The 26,103-nt window shown below is 47.6% G+C and overlaps 1 protein-coding gene across 1 annotated transcript in view; it reads right to left on the bottom strand.

The window, feature by feature from the left end:
* The window catches only part of LOC144769189 (serine/threonine-protein phosphatase 2A catalytic subunit alpha isoform), a 204,848-nt gene that overhangs the window by 12,153 nt on the left and 166,592 nt on the right, over positions 1-26,103 (bottom strand). The window contains exon 6 of the mRNA XM_078653208.1: positions 20,142-20,260. Coding sequence (XP_078509334.1) covers positions 20,142-20,260 — 119 coding nt within the window. The remainder of the gene's footprint in view (positions 1-20,141; positions 20,261-26,103) is intronic.

Raw genomic sequence — 26,103 nt, 5'->3', positions numbered from 1 at the left:
TCCTTCACCAAGTGCCCCAGTCCCTCCATGATTTGGTACATGTGCCTGTTTATCAGGGCGTTGGAATTAGCCATGCGCCAGTGGGTCGCGGCATTCCGTTCGATCCTTCTGCCCACCAGATCCATCCTTTTGCTCTCCTTATCCGGTGGTGGGCCCGAGGTAGTGGGTACCTTAGCCCTCCTCCTTGCTGTGGCCGTGATAACGGAGTCTGCGGAGACCGTGCCCTGAATGTAGGCCGGGTCCTTAGTGGCATGCTTGTACTTCTTCTCAGTTCTGGGAGTTACTGCCTTGCATGTTGCGGGCTCCCTGAAAGCTTCCTTCCCCTGAGCCAAGACGCTCTCGAGCATTGGAAGGAACTGGCTCCTCGTTTGTGTTGGGAGAAATGTTTCTAGAAGGAAGTCTGCTTTCTGCTTCTCTTCGTCGAGCTTGAGCTTGAGCTTGAAAGCTGCTGCGGCAGCCTGTATCACCGAGTTGTAGGCCCCGATGTCGTCCGGCGGCGAGGGCCTCGAGGGGTAAGTGTCGACCACCTCCTCGGGGCTGTCGGTGTCGACATCTATGTAATCTACCTCCTGTAGGTCAGAGGGCGTCGAGTCTGCGTCTGTCCTGCTTTCTTCCTCCCCATAGTTGTAACTATCGTAGGGATTCTCGTACTCCTCCTGGTCGTCGATCACCTAGACGTCCTGGTCTTGTTCCTCGACGACTTCGGCGATCCCTTCCTCCTCCTCTACTGCCTCCACCACCGGTGGCTTGGTCTTGTGAGGGATCGTGAAGGCCTTCATCTTTGCATCGAAATCTTTCTTCCGCTGCATGATGTTCTCCATTTCGGCCTCGAGGCACCTTCTCTTCTTCTCCATCTCTGCCGCATGTTCCGCGTCGGATGGGTCGGCCGTTCTTTTCGGCGGATGGTTCGTCGCCGTACCTTTCGGCGTCGAAGTTTTCGACGTCGGACCGGATCTTGGGTCTCTGGCCGTCGTCGTCAGTTTCGGGTCTTTCTCCCTCGGCGTCGATCGATCCTTTTCGGGGACGATTTTCGACGTTTTCTGCTGATCAGCAGCCCTCGGCGCCGGGGACTCCTTCTCGGAGGATCCGCTGGGCCTGGGAGTAGTCGCTTTTTTTGGCGTCGGCGCTTTCGGGGTCTTGCCCTCGATTTTTCTAGACTCAGAGTCTCTCGTGTTCTTGGGGGCCGAAGAGTCTCCTACCTTGTCAGAAGTCTTCGTGTAATCGGTCTCTACGACCGTGTAGCTGTCGTCTTCCAGCTCGTAGAGGGACGGAGTCGGGGCCTTCCCCTGCAGGGTGGCGTGTGCTACCCTCTGCCTCTCTCTCACACGAAGGGTCTTCGGGGCGAAGGCGGAACAGGCGTTGCAGTCTCCGCTGTCGTGGTCCATCGGTAGGCAAAGGTTGCATACCGGGTGCTGGTCCTTCTGCGCGTACTTGTGGTGGCAGTTACGGCAGAACTTGAACGGCGTGTTGTCCATCATCGAGCGTCCAGGGCCTCTCTGGTCGCGTGTTCGTCAACGGTCGTCTATGATCTCGATGAAAAACGCCTTCTCCTCGCTGGCTTTTCGTCGATGAAGTCCCCTGTAGTCTTCAGATGACTTCTCCTCATCTTTTCTGTATTTTCTTTCTTCTTTCTCCAAAAATGTCTGGAGCCCAAACGGGAACGATCCAGACCCGACCGCGGAAAAAAAGAATCTGAAGATGGCGCCCAAGAGTGGGAGCTTCCGCAGGAAGCATGCCGACGTCACCGGAAATACACCCAAAGGGGTGTGACGCCGATGCCCACCTGGGCTACAAAAAAAAAAAAAAAAAACAAAGAAAAGACTACGAATCCGGACCCAACCACAAGACCGCGGAATAATGCACAGCCTAGTGAATCCAGAAAGATTCACGCTGCAAAACTTCAAGTCGCAATTGTTGTCAGGTTGCACTTCATACAACAATGTATCAGGAGCACATTCACTTTGTAAAAACTGCCCTCACCCACAACGTGTTGTGGCATGCTTCATCATAGGGCTGCTGCAAAAAGCCTCAGCGCAGACCAACGCTGAGGCGGAACAATAGGGTGAGGTAGACAATACAAACAAATGAAGAAGGAAAAGAAAAGGATCCAAAATTGGCACAGACCGTAAATATTAAAACTAACTAAGGGATATCTAGGCTGTGGGGCTTTAGGTTTAAACCTATAAACACTGATAAAACTCGACTGGAAGAGAAGCAGCCCTCACCAGTGAAAACCTATAAACACTGAAAAAACACCTACACAGCGACAAACTAAATGCCATTCAAAAAAAGTAAAAAGAGTGAAAGTCATTTTTTTTCTCCCTGAAGGGGCCAATACAATGTAACTTTGTTATACAAGCTAGCAGTAAAAAAGACTGGGCTAACATTATTCTGCTTGGGTTTTGTTGTTTAGGGATGCCACTAAAATATTGTTTCTTCTTCCTTTGGCTTTTTTCAGTTTTTGTGGTCTTTGCTCTAAAGATGCAGGGTTTAGAAGCATGTTTCAGGACTCGTTTAATTATTTTATGTGTCTTCACGATTACCCACAGAGAATGGATAAAAACCCTTACTACATCAGCCCACAGTTTCTAGTGGGTCAGTATTGATAGTAGATGAATTGCCAACACCTCAGGTCATCTTTACAATCTTTAGAGTTAATGAGGGATGCTGTTGACTTTTTATTCCATTCTGGTGCACTGTTTTCTTATGCACAGAAACTAAAACGCAAATATTTATAATTGTGTGCTTTGTGTGGCATCAAAGAAAGAGTCATGCTAACTGTGTCCCTTAGCTAATGGTTTTCAGTCCAAGGGGCTATGAATGCCATATATACATGTGGCAACAGATTCCAGAATTTTTGCTGTGATGCCAAAAGGCAAGAAATTTGAGGATCGTTGGTCAAATTTGACCGCTTCATTAACTCTGAGGGCATAAGTGCCCAGCTCAAAGCAAATGTTGCATTACCTGCCCTGCGAATCGCAATCTTCAAGTGCACCAGTATTGGCATGGAAAGCTATGTCAGTGGCCAGAGTTAACAAATTGTATACTGGCTGTTTGTGTTCCCCGTCTCAAACGGCAATGTTGAGAGGACCTTTTCACAGAAGTTTACATGGGAAGGAAAGAGCGAGCGCACATGACCAAAGACTCACTGAAGAAGTATTGTATGGGGTACCACAATAAGCTTCATTTGCAAAAATCTATTTGGACTCATATACACTATATGTACACTGTCTATATACCATTTTCTGGCAGTTCAGAAAGCAAGCAATTATAAACCCAAAATGTTCCAAAAACACCGGAAAAACATTTTTGTTGTTGTTGTTTTTAGTGGCGCGAAAATGTGAAACCACTGATAACTGTTTTTTAAGGTATTGAAATCACTTGAAAACACTGAAAAAACCCCACCAGAATTGACCAGAAATAGAAACTGAAAACAGGAAAGCCTAGGGATATCCAAATAACGATGTCTGTAGATTAACCACCAACATCAAGAATGTAGACGTGGGTCTAAGTTAGCAATGGGAACAACAAATGCATACCAACGGTGTAAGAAATGGGGGTTACCCAAATCCCAAAGGGGGGTAGCATGGCACCAAGCGGGCAGGCCAAACTTCGAGGACATGTGAAGCACTCACGCAGTATCCACCGACGACACACCAATCACACCACAAAAGAGTCACAACACCACCTTTGGTTGGAACAAGAATAAATTTAGTGATATCTCCAACCTGCAAGGTAAAAAGGAACCAAATAGTGGTCATCACAACAAGGCGCCAACTGGCGCCAGAGCCAAGTACATCAGGGGGATTTATTTACAAGGGACAAAAGGGTTGAGTCCATAGTCCATAGCTGAAATGAAGAAAATTGTGATTAAGTGAACAATAGACCTGGGGCCAATCTGACGGGGCCAGCTCAGGCTCTCTTCCTTATGGGGTGGCTGTAATTTCAAAATCCCACATTAGCATAACTATACATCATGCACAATAACGCCAACCCAACCCCTGTAAAAGAAAACATCAGAGCATCACAGCACATACTAGACAGGAGCACCTGTAAGAAATCAGTACGGCAGGCTCATTTACAAGGGGCGTAAACAGGGGCCTGGAAAACCTCATCAGGCCAGCATAGGGCACACCTGCAATAAAAGGGCACAACAGCATACAATCCACCTTCAAGGGTAAAACATCAGTATACCTTGGCTGCGGTAATGCCAATAATGACCGTAGGCTCAGGTCACAACATTTCCAGTGATAATCCCCTCTACACCACTACAAAAAGAGGCAATACCGTGGGGAATTATAACCTTGACATCACAAAGTTAAGCAGTATTTCTAGGGGGAGGCCTAGGTATCCACAAGAGGTCTCAACAGGAGCACCAGTAGCATATGTCTCCTTAGCTCACAAGGGGGGGAATGATACTCTCCACCCCAATAGTATTCAATGAGGGCAATCCCGCGTTTATCTGGTGGGGCAGGCCTTAATCAAGGGGCAGACCACCCCTCAACCCAGAATGCACATCTCATTAGGGCCCAGGCAATATCACATTAGGCCCAAACACAATAGCCCGGAACATGAGTATGGGAGCATGGGGCAACAGACCTACAACAACAGTAAAGGGACCACCGGACCTCCTCTCTCCTCATGGGCCCCCTAATCACACTGGGGGGACCATGTCCTCCACAATGACCTTTACTCCGGGCACCTTACTGGGTTTGGTTCGGTCCCCACGGGCAGCCGCATACTGGTTGATAGGTCTTTTACTGATGGAGTCCCCTCCGGGACTTGGAAGTCATGTAGGTCCCTCCCGGGGTTGCTCCGCTCGAGCTCCCACTCACCGGCTTCCCCAGGGCTCTTCTTTCGGTACTGACAGTAGCAACAGCGCTTCACTGGCTTCTAGGCAGAGGCGGGGCAGGCACCGATCATGTGCCTCGATGCCCCCACCTCCCGAGAGCCGGGCTCCCTCTGCGGCACCCACAGGGGGAATAGACACCCTCGGGCGCCGCAGGACGCACAACGAAGTCCTCCCTCGCGACGCTTCTTCCGTGCCGGCAGGGCTGGCACCGACAGTGTGCCCCGGCCCCGCCTGCTCCACTGGCCCTTCACTTCGGGGCCCAGACCGACGGGGTTGGCTCCCGCTCCGGTCGCTTCTTTACGGGGCTCCCTCCTGACCACGGGGGCCCCGCAACGGTACTTCACCCGGGTCCCCTCCGCCCTCACGGGGACCCAGGGTTTCGCGTCGGCTTCTCCCGGCCTTCCTGGCCGACAACCAATCCCTGCGCGGCGTTGGCGGGGGCGGGCCGATGACGCGGCCTGGCCCCCGTCACGTGATGGGGGACCTGATGGCCTCAGGGCCTAGCGCTGCCCCTTTCCTCACATCGGCAGCCCTCTCCTGGCACCGGGGGCCGCCGCGATGATTCCCACGGCAGTGGGGGGGTCCCTCAAGGCGGCGCCGGGCCGCGGCGGTGATTTTCGCCTAGTCACAACCTGCGCAATCTTCCAGCCGCGCCATAGTCTCCTCAGCGGCAGTAAGGGGTAGGCTCCCTGTTTAATTAATCATATGGTGGACAGCGCGCCAAAACGAGGGTAGGCTCCTCCAGCGCTATTTCTCCTCAGCAAATGGCGCAATTCTCAGCGCACTGCTCCTTCCTTGTCAGATCACACAGAGGGGGCAGGAATTTAGCACTTCTCCAGCACTTCACCACCCAGCGCTATGCAGGGCACAGTTCGAGTTTCTAGCGCTTCACAATTATAGCGCTTGACAGGCAATGCCTTAAAAGGGGTGACAGTTCCTAGGGGCATACTCTTCCCCAGCTGGCGCTTTGAACGGGGCCACAGCTTCACAAGGGGGCAGACAGTCCCACAGCAGTTCCTCAGGGGCACACTCCTCACCTCCTGGGCGCTTCTTCACGCAGTGCTGGCGTGGTACCCGGTCCAAACAGCTTCAGTGACCTGGGTAGGGGCGCTCCCTTGTCAGGGGCCCAGGGGACAGTAGAGTAGGGGGTTTTAGGGGTGCAGGGCCCAGCTCACAGGCCCATGTGGCGGTAGCTCCTCGCAGCAGGTCCCCTCTCTTTCTTGTCCCAGCGCTGACTGACTCTCTGGTGGCACATCCCTCTTATTTATACCCTCCTCCCTGGCAGTGCCAGTACCTTCTAGAATGTTGGCAAAACTAGCCTAAACTGGCTCAAGGGGAGGGGGTGAGCACCCTGGGTGCCAGGCTTTCCCTCCAAAAGCTAGGGGTAGCTGGGTAATAATAACTAGACCGCTGACCTATGGCAGTACAGTGGCAAAACCCATGGCCATGGCATCCATTTTAAACACAGTACATTTTAGTCAGGTGCATTTTTAAAATGGGGAAATTTACAAGTGCTCTCACCATTACTTGACATTACATTTTTAACAAGGTGTCTCACACCACTCATGGCCTATACAGGTTTAATCCCATGGGGGAGACATTTCAAATTGGAGGGGCAAAAGCGAAAAATTTGGGGGGGGAAAAGGCCAAGTCCAACAAACGGAAACTCCACAAATGTGATATAGATGATCAGGTGCCCATGTGGTTTAATCTATGTGGGGATGACATCCAGAAAAGTGAAAGTGAGAATCATGGAGTACAAGAGTAACATCCGCAGTGCTAGGACCAGCACACGTTTCACAACACATTAAGCAGAGAAGGGACACACTGTGGAGGATGTGAACCGGACCGTTTTTGATAAACCGTACATCTCATCCAAAACCAGGGATCCAACTCGTACTTTGTTCATACGCGAACAGAAATGGGTTTACAAGATACAGAGTCATGTGATAGGTTTGAACGGCAACATCCCATGGACGAGCCTGGGCAGGCCATAAGACATATGTAGCCAGCCTGTATTTTGCCCATTTGAAGGGTATACTTTGGTTATTCAGCCAGGGACGTGGATGAGTGCTAGGTTTGTTACAACATATAGCAATAATATGTCCAAATGTCCCTTTCCACAAGTCTGGTTACCTAGGATGGATGGATACTTCCAAACTAGCAGCTGCCTACGTGCTATTTTTACCTTGGGAGATGCATACCTGCCTACTGGCTAGTATAATTCGAAACAATTACAATTTACCCTGTAAAGATTTTTGCAAATGAATTAAGGAAAAACAAATAAGATAATGAGGTGTGTAAAAAAATACCTATTTCTTGCATCAATTCAATAAGTCACACACATAATAAACAAGCGCCAAACTGTATAATAAATTCCACATTATTTATTATAAAGCCGATCAATTATTCTTGTAATGACCTTAGGTTGCGTGCTAAAGGAGAGGTGAAAAGGATAGTGGTGTTGGGTAGTAAGAAGGTGAATCAAAGATTAAGGAATAAACAATTCAAAACTTTTCAATACTGATACCGAAGATCAGTTTACATAAAGCCTGTCCAAAAACAATTTACATGTAATTCTGTAAATTTTAGTCAGCATTCAATCCATTTTCAATGGTACGGTGAGGTAAGTGGTAGGTACAGGTCTTGATCAAGGTAGGAGCGTCGACGTTTCGACTCGACTATGCAATGCGGAATTAGAACATTTGCTGCGAGTCTTCATCAGGAAAGCATTTTGCAACCTACACCTGCAGCCAAGCCTGGCTAAACAGATAAACTTTTTAGCGTGCCAGAAGGCCAAAAGTTGCCTCGGTACGAATATTCCAGTGTACTGCATGCATATCACCAGGAATGTATAACATCAATGTTCAGCGGATGCCCCTTATCTCACTCAGGAGGCCTCAGCGTAGTAGACGTGTCCTCGCAGTCCTTTTTTACCGCGCCGCCTTGGTTCCCAGTTGTTGCCTGCATCCTGTGGGAGCAGGACCAGGGGCGGCCCCCTAGATTGTCAAGCGGGCTGTCACTGTCGAAGTGGCACAGGTCATGATCAGCTGGCACAGCACCAGGGGTGGAGATGGCTCTGAAGCCTTAAGTCTGTGCCAGTCATGGCTGGGACGCAGTGTTGGCCTGGAAGGCTGTGTCTGACTATGGGCTCAACGCTGGACCCCTGGAGAAGTGGTGGGTGACCGGATGGCGCAAGCTGGTACTCACTGTTGTGTTCTTCTGACGTTGGCCCATTGTGGTCTGCAGATCTTGATACTCTGAATCCCATCAGCTAGGCATGAACTTGAGGGGGGGCAGCTTGTAAGCCACTGCAGCAGGCAAGACATTGGAGGCAGTAGTTCTACCAACAAAGTTCATAGTATCCAAGTCAGCTCGAAGAACATACTTGGCTGTGTCTCAAATGTCATGTATTGTTTAGACTAGTGAGGTCCTCCTGGGCAGCTTCCAAGATGTTGCTGGCCATTTCCCATAGTACATGGGCACATCTCCCCGGACGTCAACCTGAGTGAATGGATCGGAGTGCTATACTGGCCAATGAAAACATTCTCTTTCTGAAAGCACTGGTCAACTGACTGGTGGGCATGCTTTTGCCATGTAACTAGAAGGACATCAGTAACTTTCATTATATGGCAATAACAACTCAAATGGAGCAGGCACAGTCTGAAGAATCTTGTTCAATACATTTGTTTTAATCAAGCTCCATAGTGGGCAACTGTAATTGTATTTTTCAGCTACACTCTGAAAAGGAGTGCAAAAAGGGACTTTCCTGCATTGGTAGCCTTAGTGGAGTGTCTAGATTAGTTGCCGGAGAGTTTTCTAGCCCACAGGAATTTTGAAAGTCTATATACAATGTATCCGCAGTATAAAAAAGGTACAAGGAACCCAGCGCACTTGCTCTTCTCGATTTATGTCTTGCACTGGGGCTGAATTAGAAACAAAAAAATGTGCGATTCCTCCTCCTCCTGGTACCAGCATTGGGGAAGAGGTATTGCACCGATTTTAATATCGGACACCATTACATAGAGCTGGCTTCATCTCAATGTCAGTATCAAGATGTCATGTTACCAGACCCATATACTATGACCATTAGGTCATTTCTTCTGAGCTATTTAGAGGCAGTGAAGAGCTAGATTCCAACTTGGAATCTTACCATATAGAAATCCATCACCATCTCTTATAATGGGTAGATGTGAGTGTGAGGAATCTACAGATAGAACGAAGTACCCATCACAAAAGTAGTCACGAAAGGTAAGTTAGGAATATGCTACTTACCAGTATGCATCTGTTCTTGGCTGCTGACATTTATATGTGTGCATAGATCGCCGCCTAGTGTGGGGTCTGGATGATTGCACATTGTTGTCCTGGAAGAGTCTTCGAAGTATCACGAGATAGGTGGCTCCTCCCTTGGACTACAGTGCGCATCGGCATCCTCTCCATCTTCAGATTGTTTTTCGCCATTGTGGCAGAGATGGAGTGTAATACAGTAAGTGATGACCATGCCTGAGATCGATTCTGAGTGCTACAGCTGCGACAGGCACCGGGGAGTAGGGCAGGCGATATAAATGTCAGCAGCCCTACATGCCAAGAACAGATGCATACTGGTAAGTAGCATATTCCGTTCGAGGCATGTGGGCTGCTGAATTTATATCTGTGCATGGAATAAATAGCAGTATCCTCCTTAGCGGCGGTTGCCCGTGCCAGCTGCAGCAGTCTGAAAAAGAGTTCTGAGAACAGCCTGACCTACAGCAGCTTGCGGTTTGGAGTGTACATCCACGCAGTAGTGTGTGGTGAATGTGTGTATGGTGGTCCATGTGGCTGCTCTATATATATCCTCTAGAGGAATGTTACCTAGGAAAGCCATGGATGCCCCTAACTTGCGTGTGGAATGCGCTCATGGGGGAACTGTTAATGTGCGTTTAGCTTTTTGATAACAGATTTGTATGCACTTAACAATCCATCTGGCTATACCTGACTTGGAAATGGGGTTGGCTTTGTGTTGTGGAGAGAAGGCAACAAACAGTTGCTTAGTTTTCCTGAAATCTTTCGTCCTGTCTATGTAATACAGGAGAGCTCTTTTAACATCTAGTGTGTGCAGTGCCCTGTCTGCCACCGAGTCTGGATTCGGGAAGAAAACTGGCAGTTCTATGGTTTGGTTAATGTGGAACTGCGACAACCACCTTGTCCACATCCGATTAGCATGAATCTGTATGAATGGCTCCTGAATAGTTAGGGCTTGAAGCTCACTAACTCTCCGTAGCGATGTTATTGCTACCAGAAAAGCCACTTTCCATGTTAGAAACTATCTCACAAGAGTGAAGAGGTTCAAAGGGTGGTCCCATTAGTCTGGTGAGAACTATGTTCAGATTCCAGATAGGTGAAGGAGGGTGTCTGGGAGGAATCACTCTTTTGAGTCCTTCCATAAAAGCTTTAATGGCTGGCACTCTAAAAAGAGAAAGATGCTGTCTGTTTTGAAGATAAGCTGCCATTGCGGCCAAATGTATCCGAATGGAACCATACGCCAGATTGCATCTGTATAGGTGCAACAAATATCAATGTTTTGCATGGATGCATCTAGCGGATTTATGTCATTATTAGAACAGTAAATGACAAATCGCTTCCATTTGGCCGTATAGCATGCCCTGGTTGTAGGTCTCCTTGATGATGTCCATACAGTCAGGGTGCAGGTTGAGGTAGCCAAACTATGACCTCAGGAGCCATATTGCAAGGTTCAACTGTTGCGGATCTGGGTGCTGAATGTCTCCACGGTTCTGAGTGAGGAGACTGGGCTTGAGGTGCAGCCGTTGGTGAGGCACCACTGAAAGTTCTAGGAACGTGGTGTACCACGCTTGCCGTGCCCACATTGTAGCAACTAGGATGAGCGTCATGGAGTGCTGCCGCAGCTTGCGTGCCACCAGCGGTGCTGGAGGAAAAGCGTACGCAAATCTGCCTGACCAGTTCATCCATATCGCATTGCCCTGAGACAGCGGGAGTGGGAACCTGGCGTCGAAGGTTTGGCATTTTGCGTTTTCCTTTGTGGCGAATAGGTCTCTCTCTGGATGACCCCACTGCTGGAAATATGGTTGGAGCACTGAGGGGTGTATCTCCCACCTGTGCATCTGGTGGCTGTGCCTGCTGAGCAGATCCGCCATCTGGTTGTCTTTGCCTGGAAGATGTTCCGCCATGAGGAACATGTTCCTTTGAATGGCCCACTTCCACATGCTCTGGGCTAGATGACAATTGTGGCAAGTGCGTGCCTCCCTGCTTCTGGATGTAATACATGGCAGTCATGTTGTCCGTCCGGATCAGCACGACTTTGTTGCACAGATGCAGTATGAAGGCCTTCATTGCCATGAAAATCGCCATGAGCTCCAACAGGTTGATATGCATCTTTTGCTGCTGCGCTGTCCATAGTCCCTGCACCGTATAATGGAGGACATGCGCTCCCCAACCCTGGAGAGATGCGTCCGTTGTCAGCACTATCTGTGGTACAGGCTCTTGGAACGGTCGTCCCCTGCAAAGGTTTTGTTTGTTCCACCAATGCAGAGTTCTATATGCACGACCGATCACCAACACTAGGTCTTTTAGATGTCCTTGAGCCTGGTTCCACTGTCGTGCTAAGCACTCCTGAAGCGGACGCATGTGTAGCCTCGCGTGAGGGACTATAAAGATGCAGGAGGCCATCATACCTATCAGCTGCATGAATACCTGCGCTGGGAGTGATTGTTGGGGCCTGAATTTCTGAATGAGCAATCGCATGCTGTTGACTCTGGCTGAGGTTGGGTGCGCTGTCAGAGTGTTGATTGTCGCACCCAGGTACTGTTGCACATGTGCGGGCTGAAGGTGAGATTTTGGGTAATTTAGTGAAAATCCTAGACTGTGTAGGAGGTGAATTGTGCGGGACATGTGGCTGGCACATTGCTGGGCTGACTTTGCTTGAACAAGCCAGTCGTCCAGATAAGGATAGACATGGATGTGTTGTCTCCGAAGGTGCGCCTCCACTGTCGCTAAGCACTTGGTGAACACCCTGGGGGCAGTAGTGACCCAGAAAGGCAGGACCTTGAACTGGTAATGCTGGTCGTTTATGGTGAACCGGAGATATTTCCTGTGTGCCGGGTGAACAGGAATGTGGAAATATGCATCTTTTAGGTCTAGGGTTGCTAGGAAGTCTCCCTGAATGAGCAATAGCAGTACCTGATGTAAAGTCAGCATGTGAAAGTGTTCTGACAAGATGTACTGGTTTAGGGGTCTGAGGTCTAGAATGAGCCTGAGAGACCCATCCTTTTTTGGGATTAAGAAGTACAGTGAGTACACCCCTGTACCCTGCTGATTTAAAGGCACGAGTTATATGGCCCCTTTTTGCAGCATGCAGAGTACTTCTTGCTGCAATAAGTGCATGTGCTCTGCGGACATAGGACGGTGTCTTGGGGGTTTGTTGGGTGGAGTGGAGGTTAGTTCTAGACAATAGCCATGTTGGATAAGGTCTCTCACCCACCTGTCTGTGGTTATGCCTTCCCAGACTGGCAGGAACTGCTGGAGTCGTCCCCCGACTGGTGTTATATGGTCGGGGGGTAGTGACAAGACGTCACTGTTTATTGGTGGTGGAGGATCTGGCATTATTATTTCCGTGTCTTCTGCCTTTGGTGCTGTTCCCACGATAGCCACCCCTATTGTTCTCGTTATAGGTGGTCTGCGTGCCCCCTCTGTTGTATTGGGCTTGTTGTGATGCTTGACCTCTGGAGGCTCCCGTTACCGGAGCGACGAAAGAAACTGCCCCTGAACTGTTGACTGCAGAGCCCCCATGGATTTTGCTGTCTCAGTGTCTTTCTTAATTTTCTCAAGGGTTGTGTCTACATCAGGGCCAAAGAGAAAATCAGGGTTAACCGGCTGGTTGAGTAAAGTAGTTTGTATCTCCGGCTTAAAACCAGAGATACGTAGCCAGGCATGCCTTCTAAGCATCACACTCGTGTTCATGGCCCTAGCAGCCGTGTCTGCTGCATCTAGCGCACACTTGATGGACGCATTTGAAATTAATTTCCCCTCTTGTATCAGCATTTCTGCTCCCTCCTTATTAGCCTCAGGCAGGTGTTGCAGAAGCTGCTCTAACGTGTCGTAGTGTGCCCTATCGTATCTGGCGAATAGGGCCTGTGTATTGGAGATCCTCCAAATATTTGCTGCTTGAGCCGCTACTCGCTTGCCTGATGCTTTAAAGATTTTGGATTCTTTGTCCGGAGAGGGAGCATCACCACTGGTTTGAGAGTTTTCCCTCTTACGAGCATTAGCCACGACGAGGGAGTCCAACGGAAGCTGGCCTTTGATGTACGTGGGTTCCACAGGGGCAGGCCGGTACTTCTTTTCAAACCTTGGGTTTACAACCCGTGCCCTTGTGGTCTCTTTGAAGATGTCAGTAGCGTGTTTAAGGACACCCTTTAGCGTAGGCAATGTTTTTACTGATCTTTCTGATGTTAAGAAAGTGTCAAACAAAAAGTCCTCCTCTACTGGGTCAGCATGCATATCCACATCATGGTTTTTGGCTGCCCTTTCAATTAAAGCGTTAAACGCAGCAGTATCTTCAGTAGGCGAGGTTTTGATGGTATAGGACTGAACTTCAGGTGTGGTGTGTGGCTCACCAGGGTCAGTCCAGGCTTGTTGGTCATCCTGATCTGTGTCAGCAGGATAATTGAACTCCTCTTCATTGTATCCCTCCCCTATGTCTTCATAGGTGTGTGTGTGTGTGGGCGAATAGGAATAGTCTTGTTCATAGAACTCCACAGGCTCGGAAAGAACAGGTGAGGTTGCAGAGTCTCTTTTCCTTTTCAGAGGGTTTTTGTATGACTCCAAAGGAGTCTCTGGAACTATTTTCCGTTTGTAAATGGTGAGTCTACCAGTATCTGAGTCGATGAACAGTTTTGACTGATTGTCATAGGAGGGTGCCTGGAACATCACATCCTCCTCAGTGGACTGAGTCCTCGAAACTACCGACACTTTCTTGGTAGTGTCGGTGCCCTTTTGTGGCTCGAAGGTTTTTGGTTGAACGGTCGGGGGCAGTCCATATTTAATAGGTTGTGTAGATGAACCGACCTTTTTTGAGGGTGTTGCAGTCTACGATCCGACCAACTTTGTAGGATCACTGGGCTGCTTGCCGCTTTGCCTCGATTCGAGCTGTCGGTGCGCCACAGGTACGTCTTTGTGCTTCGACACGACGTTCTCCTTTGGGCCGGGTGCACTTTGACTCGAAGGCCTTGCTGGAAATCGGCACCGAGGCTGGAAGTTTCGGATCAACAGTCTTCCTAGCCTTGAGTCCTTTGCCAGTGTCGCCATCTTTGGGCGTGGACGTCGACACCGTCAGCGCGACGTGCTTGACGGCAGAGACAGGCTTCGGCGTCCCGTGTTTCGGGTCGACGCCCCTTTGTGACCCCGAAGGGTTGATGACACTTTTAGATTGGGGTGGAGTCGACGAATCCGAGGCTGTCGACCAGAGGACTGACTTCAGCAGTTTCGGTTTCGATACAGTTGCTGTCGGTTTCGGTTTTGCCGCTGAAAGTGGCTGATTGACCGATGGCTCCGTAGAAGTATTCTTAGCCGGGCCTGGACGCGGGGCTATAGAATGCGTAGAAAGATCTTGGCTAAGGCCTTCCGGCGATGCCTCGACCTGAGCCTTAGAGAGTATAGTGTCAGTATTGGGCCCCGCGATTGCGGATGGCCCTTGCTCATCGCCTGAGTCGTCATCGACGGCTCCGATGGCTTCTGCGTCGTCTCCTACCTCGACGATGTCTTGCTCATGGACGTAGTCTTGTTCTTCGTCCACACTATAATGTGAGTCGTGCTCCGATGCAGGGTCCGACTGCTGGTCAGGATCCTCTTGATCGGCGCCCTCGATGTCGTCTGCCTCGAAGATATCTTCTGGTTCTGGCGCTGATTGCTGGACCGACTGCCTCGCGGCGTGCCGAAACGTCTTCTTTGACTGGAACTTGGAACAGGCCATGCAGCTGGCCTCGTCGTGGTCCGGGGATAGGCACTTATTGCACACCAGGTGCACATCGATGTGAGGGTATTTGGAGTTGCAGACGGGGCATCTCTTGAACGGGCTCCGTTCCATCGTCGACGCTCGTTGGGGCCTAGATGTCGAAAAAGGCAATACAGCCTTCGACGTCCTGTTCGAAGAACTGGACGAAGTACCGGGAACCGAACGAGAGACAATACCGACGCCCCGAAGGCCTTTTGGCCTCGCGAAAAGCGTTTTAAGTATAATCCGAACTTGAGTCTAGAAGGAACATCCGAACCCAATGACGGAAAAAAAACAATCTGAAGATGGAGAGGATGCCCATGCGCACTGTAGTCCAAGGGAGGAGCCATCTATCTCGTGATACTTCGAAGACTCTTCCAGGACAACAATGTGCAATCATCCGGACCCAACACTAGGCGGCGATCTATGCACAGATATAAATTCAGCAGCCCACATGCCTCGAACACTTTATTCTGATGGATACATGCAGATTTCTCAGTTAGAAGATACCAGAGCAACATTGCCTACCAAGGTAGGTCTGAAAGAGTGGTCAAACTGTCAAGTCTTGGAGAACTGAGTGACAAAAATGCCCATCCTTTCTAACTTCCGAATTCCAAGGAATAATGTTTTGCAAACATATGAAGGGAAGCCCATGTTGCTGAATTGTATATTTCTACTACAGGCACTCTCCCATACTTTGGAAGGTTGTTACAATTTTTTTATACAAAGAATATTCTGCCAAAATAGAATCCTTTTCTGGACCGACCTTTTTCATTGGTGCCTACACAGATGAAAGAAAGTAGTTGGATCTGAAGTCATTGGCTGTGTCGATGTAGAAGCTGATTCCCCTAAGAGTGTTCAGCCCTTGAAGTCACCCTTCGTTCTTGGTGACAGGGGGCAGAGGGAAGAATCTAGGAAGCGTTACAGACTACCCTTTATGAGGCCAACATTTGGCCAAAAGCTCCGTTAGTCCTCAGAGGCAGATTTCCTGGGTGAAAGGCAGTCAGATCACCAGCACTTGAAGCTCAATGACATGCTGGGCTGTGATGACCACAAAAAAGAGTGTCTTGAAAGTCCGGTGCCTCAGCAGACAACTATGCAAGGGTTTAGATTGGAACCGCTATCAAAAATCCAGCAACCAGACTAACATCCCACTTGAGCATAAAGAAAGGGGATGGAAAAACATGTTGAAAGCACCTCCAAAAATGTTACGACTATTTGGGCCTTTAGCAGAGGTTGATTTGGCAAACAAATGCCACCACACAGATCATACTGCAACATATCCATTAACTTTGCCAACTGCACAACCATGCGAGGCCAACAGAAGCACAATATGCAAAATATCTTACAAATGGACCTTCAGGGGCCGAATTTTCACCTTCGCAAAAAAAGCAGCAAAGCAATTCCACCATTCAACATAAACAGACTTTGTGGAGGGGAAGAAGTGCAGAAAGAATGACCACCTCTTGCTGCAGCAAGTGAAAGGAGCTCTGCTGTCCCCACTCTATTTCCAGGAATGAAGTGGGAGGCTGTGGAGTTTTAAGTGTATAAACTGCCCCCTGACAGAAGAGATCCACACGGAGCAGGAGCTAAAGCAGGGGCCACAGGGAGAGTATCATTTGGACTGGGTACCACACTCATCTTGGTCACGCCAGAGACATCTAGATAACTTGTGTCAGGTCTTTGCGCAGAAACAGAAACTCGAGGGCACTGAACCAAGGACAATGTACATTCTCATAAGGGGCGAAAAGATTCTATAGAGTCCATCACAGAGGATAAGAAAGTATAGGGAGTAGACTCCCTTGTTTTGTTGGTGCAGAGGAACTGGTTCTATTGCATTTTTTCCCAGCAGAGATATTACTTCTTGCTTTAGCAGTGATAGATGCTCTTGTGACATTGGACGCGGTTTGGGTGGTATGTTTGGGGGGTAGATGTTAGTTTTAGACAGTAATTTGATTGAATAATTTGTTGCACTCACTTGTCTGATGTGATGTTGGTCCAGGCTGGAAGGAATTGTTGTAGTCTTCCCCCCACAGAAGTGGAATGGTGGTGGTGGTGGTGGGGGAGAAGTCATTAGGTAGGGGTGGAGGCAGAGCAGGAGTTGTTGGTTTTGCTTCAGCCTTTGTTGTTGTTACCCCTGTAACCCCTTCTTTGATAGACTACCAAGGAATCTAGCAGTGCTGGGCCTTGAATGTAAACAGGATCTGTAGGGGCAGCTTTGTATTTTTTCCTCAATGCGGGGGTTGAGGACTCTAGCCCTGACAGGATCTTTAAATACTTCTGTTGCATACTTAATTACCCCCTTAAGCATTGGCAAAATGGGAGTGGACCTTTGTGTAGTGTCAAAGGGGTCTAATAAGAACTCTTCCTCCACAGTGTCTGTGTGCAAGTCGACCCCATGGTATTGGGCAGCCCTATGGACTAGTAGGTTGAAACCTAGTGTCCTCGGGGGGGGGGGGGGGGCGGCGGAGGGATAAACATCATCTTGAGGGACGTAAGGCACATCAGGGGTGCTATAATCATCCCATGGATTAGGTGACTGAGGGGGACTATTGGTCCCTAGTGGGTCATGTGCACCTCCACCTGTGTCATCAGAGTCTGTATCTACATCATTATCATCTGGATTAGGGGATGGTGTAGGAGAATGATGTGGTGAAGAAGGTAGTGGTGAAGAAGGTAGAAGAGGAGGAAGAAGAGTAAGGCGAGGTGGTGGAGAAGGGACCCTTAATGGAGAGGTTGCAATGTCGCTCTTCTTTGGAGGAGGGGGAGGAGTTGCAGGAACCTCTAGTGGTCTTTTCTTGGAGAGTCAGTTGGCCAGTCTTAGGATCCTTTACAAGAGTCTTTGGAGTAGGATCTGGTGCAAAAAACTTTTCTGTGGCTGGCAGATCCTTCGGTGTCGAAGTTCTCGGTTCCGGAGGTTTTTTCGGCACAGACTCGGTAGCTGGTATAGGGTCTTTCAGCTTAGAACTGTGACCTTTTGAAATGTCTAACTGAAATGTGTTTTTTCGGTTCCGTTTTTTTTTTACAGCTCCTAAGCATGGGAGTCTGGACCTTTAGGCAGTATTTTACTCGGCTCCGAATGCGGTTTTGACGTCGATGAGCCGGTGCCAGTCTTCGGCGCCGAGTGCTTGGGTGTCGAAGCAGCGGTCTGCGTGGATGAGGAAGATGGCTTCTTATTCGGTATCGGTATGGGATTGACCCCGGGGAATAGGCTGACTCGAGCCCGAGCCGCCTGAAGGCATAGTAGGCTTCTTTGCCAACCCAAAGGAAGGGCGTTTTTAGAGGGTGTCGAGGTCGACGTTCTTACTTACGACCCGTTGAGCTGGAGTGATGTCCTCGACGTCCGAGTCTTCGTCATCAGAGGAGCTGGTGATTTCTTCGGCCCGCTGCCGTTCAGGCACGTAGACGCCCTCAAAGATGTCATCCGGGATTGAAGCTGAGGAGCTCGCCATTGTTCTTCGAGCTCATCGGTGCCGAATGGTCTTCTTGGAGCGGAAGGAGGCACAAGCGGAACAGTCTTTGGCCTTGTGCTCCGGGGAGAGGCAAAGGTTGCACACCTCATGTAGATCGGTGTGGGGCAACTTCGACCCACATTGAGGACACTTCTTGAATGGCGTCCTTTCAATGAGCCAGAGAGTAAGGCCCAGGTAGGCCATAAGGCCTTCGTTGACGACCTGAATCGAAGACTTCAAAGTCGTAAAGAGTTGCGTCGATGTGGACCGCGGTCGAAAGAATACCGTGAAACTGGGTGAGGATTGGTTGTCGAAGGAAAATCGGTTCCGAACCGGAGCGCAGGAAACACATCCGAGCCCGATGGTGGAAAAAAAATCTGAGGACGGAGCAGATTCCCATGCGCAATGTGGTCCAAAGGAGGAGTCACCTATCTCATGACATCCAAAGAACTTTTCAGGACAAAAACAAACTGCAAACATCCCGGCCCAACACTAGGTGGCGATCTATGCACAGTGTGTAATCTGCAGCTCATATGCCTTGAACATATGTTTTCTTTTTTCACGCTCTTCTGGAGCTTGAACCTTTGCTAGAAGGCTCTGAAGTACAGAGACACCTGTTAGTGGGTACTAAGGCTGTACTTAAAGCATGTTAAAAGTAAAAGACAGACTTGTGCACACATTTTATTGAAACTGAAATGCCAGATTGACAAGGTTGACAATTAGTGATGTTTTGATGAAGTTCATGGGAATGTTTTATTGATTAATTAACAGGCTTACCGTGAGTCACAACATGCTCTAATGTAATTGTAAGGTGGTACCATCTAAACTATTAATGGTGTTGCATCAGTTACATGGGTCTGCTTTTTTTAACATGGTACCACCCGGATAAAGGCAGCAGCCCTGCCGCCTGTTAAATACACACCCTTAAATTGCACCTAGCATGTGTGGTGAATATCATGGAGTTAGGGTTCAGGCCCCTCTAAGGGTAAGTCTGTTACAAGGGTAACAGTAGGCATTTCTAACTGCTTACCTGTACATATTTGAATATGTACAGTATTAAGCAGAGTGTGCACAATTGAATACTTTTCCTTTTTATCAGTAAAAGCACTTGTTGGACAATGATTTACCACGCACTGTTCATTGCGCACCTGCAGGCCAGGATATTAGCCTACACCACCTCCTCCCAGTAGGCCCTGGCTGTTCTGCCTCGCTACCTTGAGAGAATAGTGTTACAACATGGTACTTGTTTCCCAGTAGACAGAAGGTTGCGACATTATTATTTGAGAAAGACCCATATCCTTCCCAACTAATAACCCACTTCCTTAAATTGATGGGGGTTGGGCTTAAGGCCTGCGACCAGTCTCGCTACACATGGCCTAAGGCAGTGTCCTGCAGGGGGCTGGGTTTCCATGTGGTTGGCAAAGGGATATCCCGCATATGGCTAAAGGCATAAGAGGTGAGGGTTGTTTAGCTTGTGATAAGAACACACTAAAGAAAAAAAACTGACATTTGCTATTTATTTTTTTGTGAACTAATATCTTGCACCCTCATCATGCACAGCTTATGCCCTCACATATTACATCACTCATGATATGTTAAATTACATCAAACTTTCAAAGAATTTTATGGAGAGGCAAGATGGTTACTCATTGTGCTCTGTGACTGATACCATACCCACTTAGGAGCATTCTTCTACAATGCTTTATGATGCTGTGTAGAGTGTCTACTGTTTAGCAAAAAGAGGTTTTCTTAAAAAAAAAAAAAATCACTAAAATATAAAAAGCTTTCATTCAAACTCTACGTTTATACATGATAACCAAACATTACTTACAAGGAGTATTTTAAGGTGTCGTCAAGTTCCATAATTGCAGCTTGGTTGCCGCATCGATAACAATAGTTGGGTGCACTAAAAATTGTTACTACATTCCGGTCATGGCACCAATTATACCCCTAAAGAGATGAAAAATTAATACAATTTCAGTAAATCAGAATAATAGGACATGGTACAATTTTCTTTAACACATTGCTGAAATACAACACTTGAGCAAAAGTTATTAAGGAAAGTAGTGCTGAGTCGCGGTTTAAAAATAAAATATTTGTATTCAATTATTTCCATGTTAAACCAATGCAATAAAGGTAGGGGCATGTAAAGTAGCGCACAATGTCAATTACCTGTGGTGATGCCATGCCAACACATAGGCTCCCTCAAGAGTACATACGACTGCAATGCAGCAATATCGTATGAGGTCTCAAAACGTACAGCTCGCAGCTTTCTTTTTTTTTTATTGGATTGGTTTTTCCAACATGTAACATTCGAATTCAGGTGAACATTTGTAGCAGCAAACCCATTACAGGTTGCACGTATTCTGCACATCTCTTATATACTGTGTGAACAGGAAGGTTAAAACTATTTACAAATGAAATCTGCAATACACTTTAGTACAGGTGTAGGGGCGGATACTTTAATCAACTGGACTCTGAACATCAATCCAGTATCCCCACCCTATTAAAACTAACAGAACTATACTATATACACACTATGATAATGGGCAGCCACATACTCACATGCTTCGATTATATCAGATCCTGTACTTCAGTGCGTTGCCCGTTTAACCCCTCCGTTGCGCTGAACGTTCCGCGCTGGTGCGGAACGTTCTATTGCGTGGGCGGGGCTGCGACGTTCAGCAGATGTGCGCAGCACTACCGAGGTAGTGCACGCGACGTCCGCTGAACGTGCGCAGCACTTAACGGGTTATAGTGATCTAGTGCCATCTCTCAGCCATTTTCAGTTGGAACATATCCCACTCCTGAACCCCTTCCGTGCGGCAGCGATTTCCCCCGTGTGCGGCAGCCGCACGAACAGGGCGGGCCGTGACGAACCCCAGCCGCCATCAGCACACAAGCACCATGGAGCGTGACGGCTGGGGTTCGGCACCAGCATGGAAGGGGTTAATACACAAGTCTTGCCTATGGCACCACCCCAAAAATACCAGTGCTCACCTCTGCCTGCATCCACTTTCACAGCTCTTTGTAACAGTGATGCTGTGATGGGGGTGGAATCACTCTTCCACATCACTGCTATCCATCGTTTAGACAACATTATTGCCAACCCTGCTAGCCACCAGAATTGTATTTATCTTATCTGGTGCAGAAGACCTTCTTTCACTCCACAACTAATGAGTGACACTTCAGCATGATGGATTTGACTTTTCAGTAGTCAGATGAACTAAGTCAGCCTCCAAGCCCCTACCAATGATTTCCCTTCACACTAGCCCCAATGGAGTTTGCCCGATCATTCCCAACCTTTCCTTCAGAGTACAAAAAGCTATGTGAAGTGTCTCAGTTGATATTCTATCAATCCTTACTCAAAGTTTATATAATGAGTTCACGTCCTCATACAAAGAAGATAAATGTGTGCATTGCTGAGCAGAACCACTCTTCTACAATAACTTGAAGATACATCTTTAGCCAAGGTTTCTTCTTCTATAACAATTTTCCACTGCAGGAATTATACACAAACCGTAATGATACAAACTGGGTATGGTATAACCCTCCTTCTTTCAAGGTGATGAATTAATAGTCACACTGGGAACCTATTTAGCATTTGTCCTTTCAGGGATTAAAAAAGCTTGAATTTCTAGTGCAAAAGTTGAATAATAGAGTAGCTTTTCAGTAATCAGCAAAATATAGATGTGGCCAGATGTGAATGAGAGATTGCTGCCTGGACAATAATTTAGCCTGGTCTTCCAACATACCAAGTAGGCTACCCAAACCTCCAATCATGAGATGTCCTTTTGGGAAGACATTGAAGACTTTTCTTCAGTCTCAACATTTGTCTGAGTGGATAGGTTCTCTTGAAGGGCATCCCTCGGTCTACACGTCATTGGAAGAAGACTTTCACATATGGCTCTAGTTCTCTTCATCCACTACTACCACTACTACTGTGCATTGATGAAAAAGTCCTACCAAAACTTTTAAATAAATCCTGCTTCAAACTTTTCCTTATAGGTTCTTAAGGAGAATGAGGGGGAGAGTCGAGAGAAATCTCCAATAGTGTAAATAGGTGATCGCTGGTTTCTCCTTTTACTGGTCCTTCAGATATTACACAGAGGAAGAACTTAAACACATATTTTCATGTTCGACATGCTCCAACTCTGCCCCAAGAGCAATTGTCTAATGCCAGAATACACTGGTGTCCATGCCCGTAAAATAAATAAGAATATGTCACTTTCCAATCAGTGCCGAGGTCTGTGTACCTTTATCAGAGTGTTCTGTGGAAAAGTTGCTAAGTTTCACTCCTATCACCTGGAACAAATTATATTAATTACAATCAAACACAGGCAGAGGCAAAAATGAAATCGAATGCAATTTATGTGTGCCATTGCATTTTAGGCTTCGGGGGGGGGAAATACACACGAGTCACTGAAGACATATCTGATGCTGAAGAAAGATTACAATAACAGTAATGTTACTTTTGTGTAACCATCAAATTACAGCTGGTAGGCAGTGCCCTTCTCATGGCAGGGGAGGCCTGCAAGCTCCTGTAGAAAATGTTTGGGGGGAAAAAAAAAAAGTTTCCCCAGCTAGTTCTTCCTAGTGGGCATACATTATCACACAATAGTGATTGGTAGAAGTGTCAATATTGGATCGTGTTGCAGCTTTAGAAATGTTTGCAATTGGGATGCTGCCAAGCAAAGCTACATTAGCACCCGCTTTAGGTCGAGCCTAGCGCAGCGCGCATGGACTGCTCTAGGAAAGGGCCTCTTGGAATCCCTCCAGACTTTCGCTGCACTCGTGCGTGTGGCTTTTTATATTCCACATATTCCATTGGCCTTTGCGTGTGGCTTTCAATAATGAAAGCGCGCAAATGGCTAAAGACGGGTGCATGTCGCGCCTTTTGTGTAAACGTTCACTCCCATGGCTTTTGGGTCTCGAGAGCTGCATTCCTGGATCACGTTACTAATTAACACAAGGCGGTCGCTTACACTTTTGCGACAGCGCTGGTTTATGTTTGTTTGCGTGTTGAGGGGGAGAGTACATCTAGTTCTTATCTCGTGCCAGGTAGTCTGGAAGCGCCACTTCAAAACCTCACCAGGATATCTATCGCACTGAAAGGCTGATTAAATCACAAATTCAAAGGAGCTCTAAAAGCTCTATTTACAAACAAATGGACTCGCTTTCAGCCAACCAGGCTCCATTGTGTAGCCGCACTGAGCCGAAGCAGCGCAGAAAGAATATTCATCTTAGAAGGTAAACTAGGACTGGCGGGTGAGATAAACGGCAGAAAATATAATTATGATGTTAAGGAGGCGGCTGCCAGCTTCTGCAGTCTTTGTAACGAAAAGCAATTAAAACACTGGCATACAATAATTGTAATTAAGTTTTTCGGATAGTAATTTCAGAAAGCTCCGGGCATTGAGTTTAGTTTACTTCGGAGTGCTGAAGAATGAAAGTGATTTCGTTTGACAAAGACATAAGAGGAAGCTGAGGTAGTACCCATTTGGGGGTGGGGGGGGGGGGGGGGGGGGGGGTCTGGGGTGGTCGCCCCAATCCGGCAGGAAAGCCCAAAGACTATATATACTTTTACTTTTTTTTGCAGTTTTATGTAGCGCAAACTCAACCTGAAATTATTAGAGTGCTTTATGTTACACAAGAGCACATTCATGGTTTGTAGACTTGGGGAGATTAAGTAATGCGCACAGAATCATACAATGATGAGCCGAGCAGAGACTCAAACCCACTTCCCCAATTCCAATGTTGGCAGATCTGTTTGTTACGGCACATCCTTTTCATCCTTTGCAGCTGTTACCTGCTAAAGAGGATTATTAGGTCAGACGCCTATCAGAGTATTGGATAATACCGGCCGGCGTGTAAAAGGCTCGAAGTGGAAGTATCGACGATAGCGTCTAATACCATGTTAATTAAGCCCATTTCTTATATCCTGTAAGCACAGCTCAATATCGCTGTGTATTCCGGTCAGCATGGCGTTTAAGTTGAACAAAGTGTTCTTCCTCAAGGCCTACAGAGCACCATTATGGGCAAATAATATTCAGCTTCTTGATAAAAATGCGAACTTGTACTGCAGTAGTAAAGGGAGGTGGACAAGAGGTTATACTCCGCCCCAAAAGTGTCTTGAAATGTGGCTTCAGAGTGTGGTTGGTACATCCCACGAGTTTAACAACGCTTCACCAGTGCCTTCAGTGCAGCCATTCACTGGTAGCGAAGATTAGTGCTTTGCTGTGCACAAACCCACAACTGCAACAGGGCTAAAACGCCCGTGGACACACAGGAGGTGGCCAGTGTGGCAAGCACCTGCAGTCTGTCAGGGTCAGACAGATACATTTACTAAATATATGCCGCTCAGGTCTCTTCGATCAGGATCCAAATCTTTTCTTTCTGTTCCTCGCTACAAAAAAAATCTCGCTTTGGTGGTAAAGCTTTCTCCCACCTGGCTCCCTTCTATTGGAACGCACTGCACTCCCTATCCACTTGCGACAATGCCCAGATCACCTAAAGTTTAGAAGGCTCCTTAAAACCTCACTGTTCTAATCAGTCTCTTTTCTATGGCTGGTGGTAGCAATCCTACAGCACGGAAATACCCCTTGGGGGGTGATTTAGGCGCTTTACTAATAAATAAATTCGCAATGCCAGACTTTGAACAATGTTTCCTTAAGCAAGGCTTTCAAAAGGCTACAAAGAGCAGTTTAGTCGTTCTAGCAGTTTTGGTTCAGACAAATCTTATAAATATCTCTGGACATTTAAAGTATGCAAAGCCTTTTTTGCAACAGTTTGAAGTTGTGTGTGTGGTGGAGAGGAGGGGGGTGGGGGGAGTTTTGTAGGTCAACTGTGTGATTCACATGGAAAGGGGAATGACCCAGTCTATGTACACCATGGAAAAATTGCATTTTCACTGTTGGAGCTTGCAGTTGGCAGACTGTCCAAAGAGGTTTGACTGCAACATCAAGTGCAGCATTCAAATTTAGAAGAGTAACAGTTCAAAAAGGTGGACTTATTATATAGGTAAACCAACGTTGAGGTCCTAAGTAGTGACTGGTGGTGTTTTAGAAGCTAGAACTATTTTTAGAGCCTTCCATGAAAACTTGAACCATCTGTATTTTGAACGTTGACTGGGGTCATTTTTACATGTATGCTACCACAGCTGCTAAGCAGACTTCTATAAAACAAGATGCTAATCCGGAGTTAGTAGAGAGCAATAAGTAACAAACGTCATCTTGCACCAAGGCTTCTAACGGTTGCTTTTGAAGATTAGTGAATGGATCTATTTCCATATGGCAGAATAGCAAGCCCTTGTACTGGGGCTGCACCACTGCTGCAAAGAATTTCATTTAGGAATCTGTTAGCACAAATTTGCCGACCCCCGCCCATAGAACTGTGTAAGGGACCAGAGCACCCATGCAGGGGATTGATCTTTCCTCACCAGCGTTGATAACACCGCCCTTCCATTCTCTTGGGCAGAGGCGCCCAGCATACAGGGCAAGACACCCAAAAAGAAAGGACCCTGCCTACTATCAAAGACCGGCTAACTTCAAGCAACAGCATTGCAAGAAACAAAGACTCTGAAAGTGCGGTGGGAGGCACCCCACAAGACATAGGCCCTGAAAGGGATGTCCCTAACCCTAGATATCGGTGCGCAGAACTGGGAGGATGGGTGGGGCGGTAAGGAATCTAACACTAACTACTGTTTCTTACAGATATATCCTTACCGAAGATAAGTAACCTGTGTATCTGAAAGAAACAGGTTAGTGTTAGATTCCCTACCTTGGAATAGATAC

This window comes from Lissotriton helveticus, chromosome 7, assembly GCF_964261635.1.
Source record: "Lissotriton helveticus chromosome 7, aLisHel1.1, whole genome shotgun sequence".
Classification (NCBI taxonomy): Eukaryota; Metazoa; Chordata; class Amphibia; order Caudata; family Salamandridae; genus Lissotriton; species Lissotriton helveticus.
Note: the sequence above shows the minus strand (reverse complement) of the source record. Positions and strands in the feature narration are given on the sequence as shown.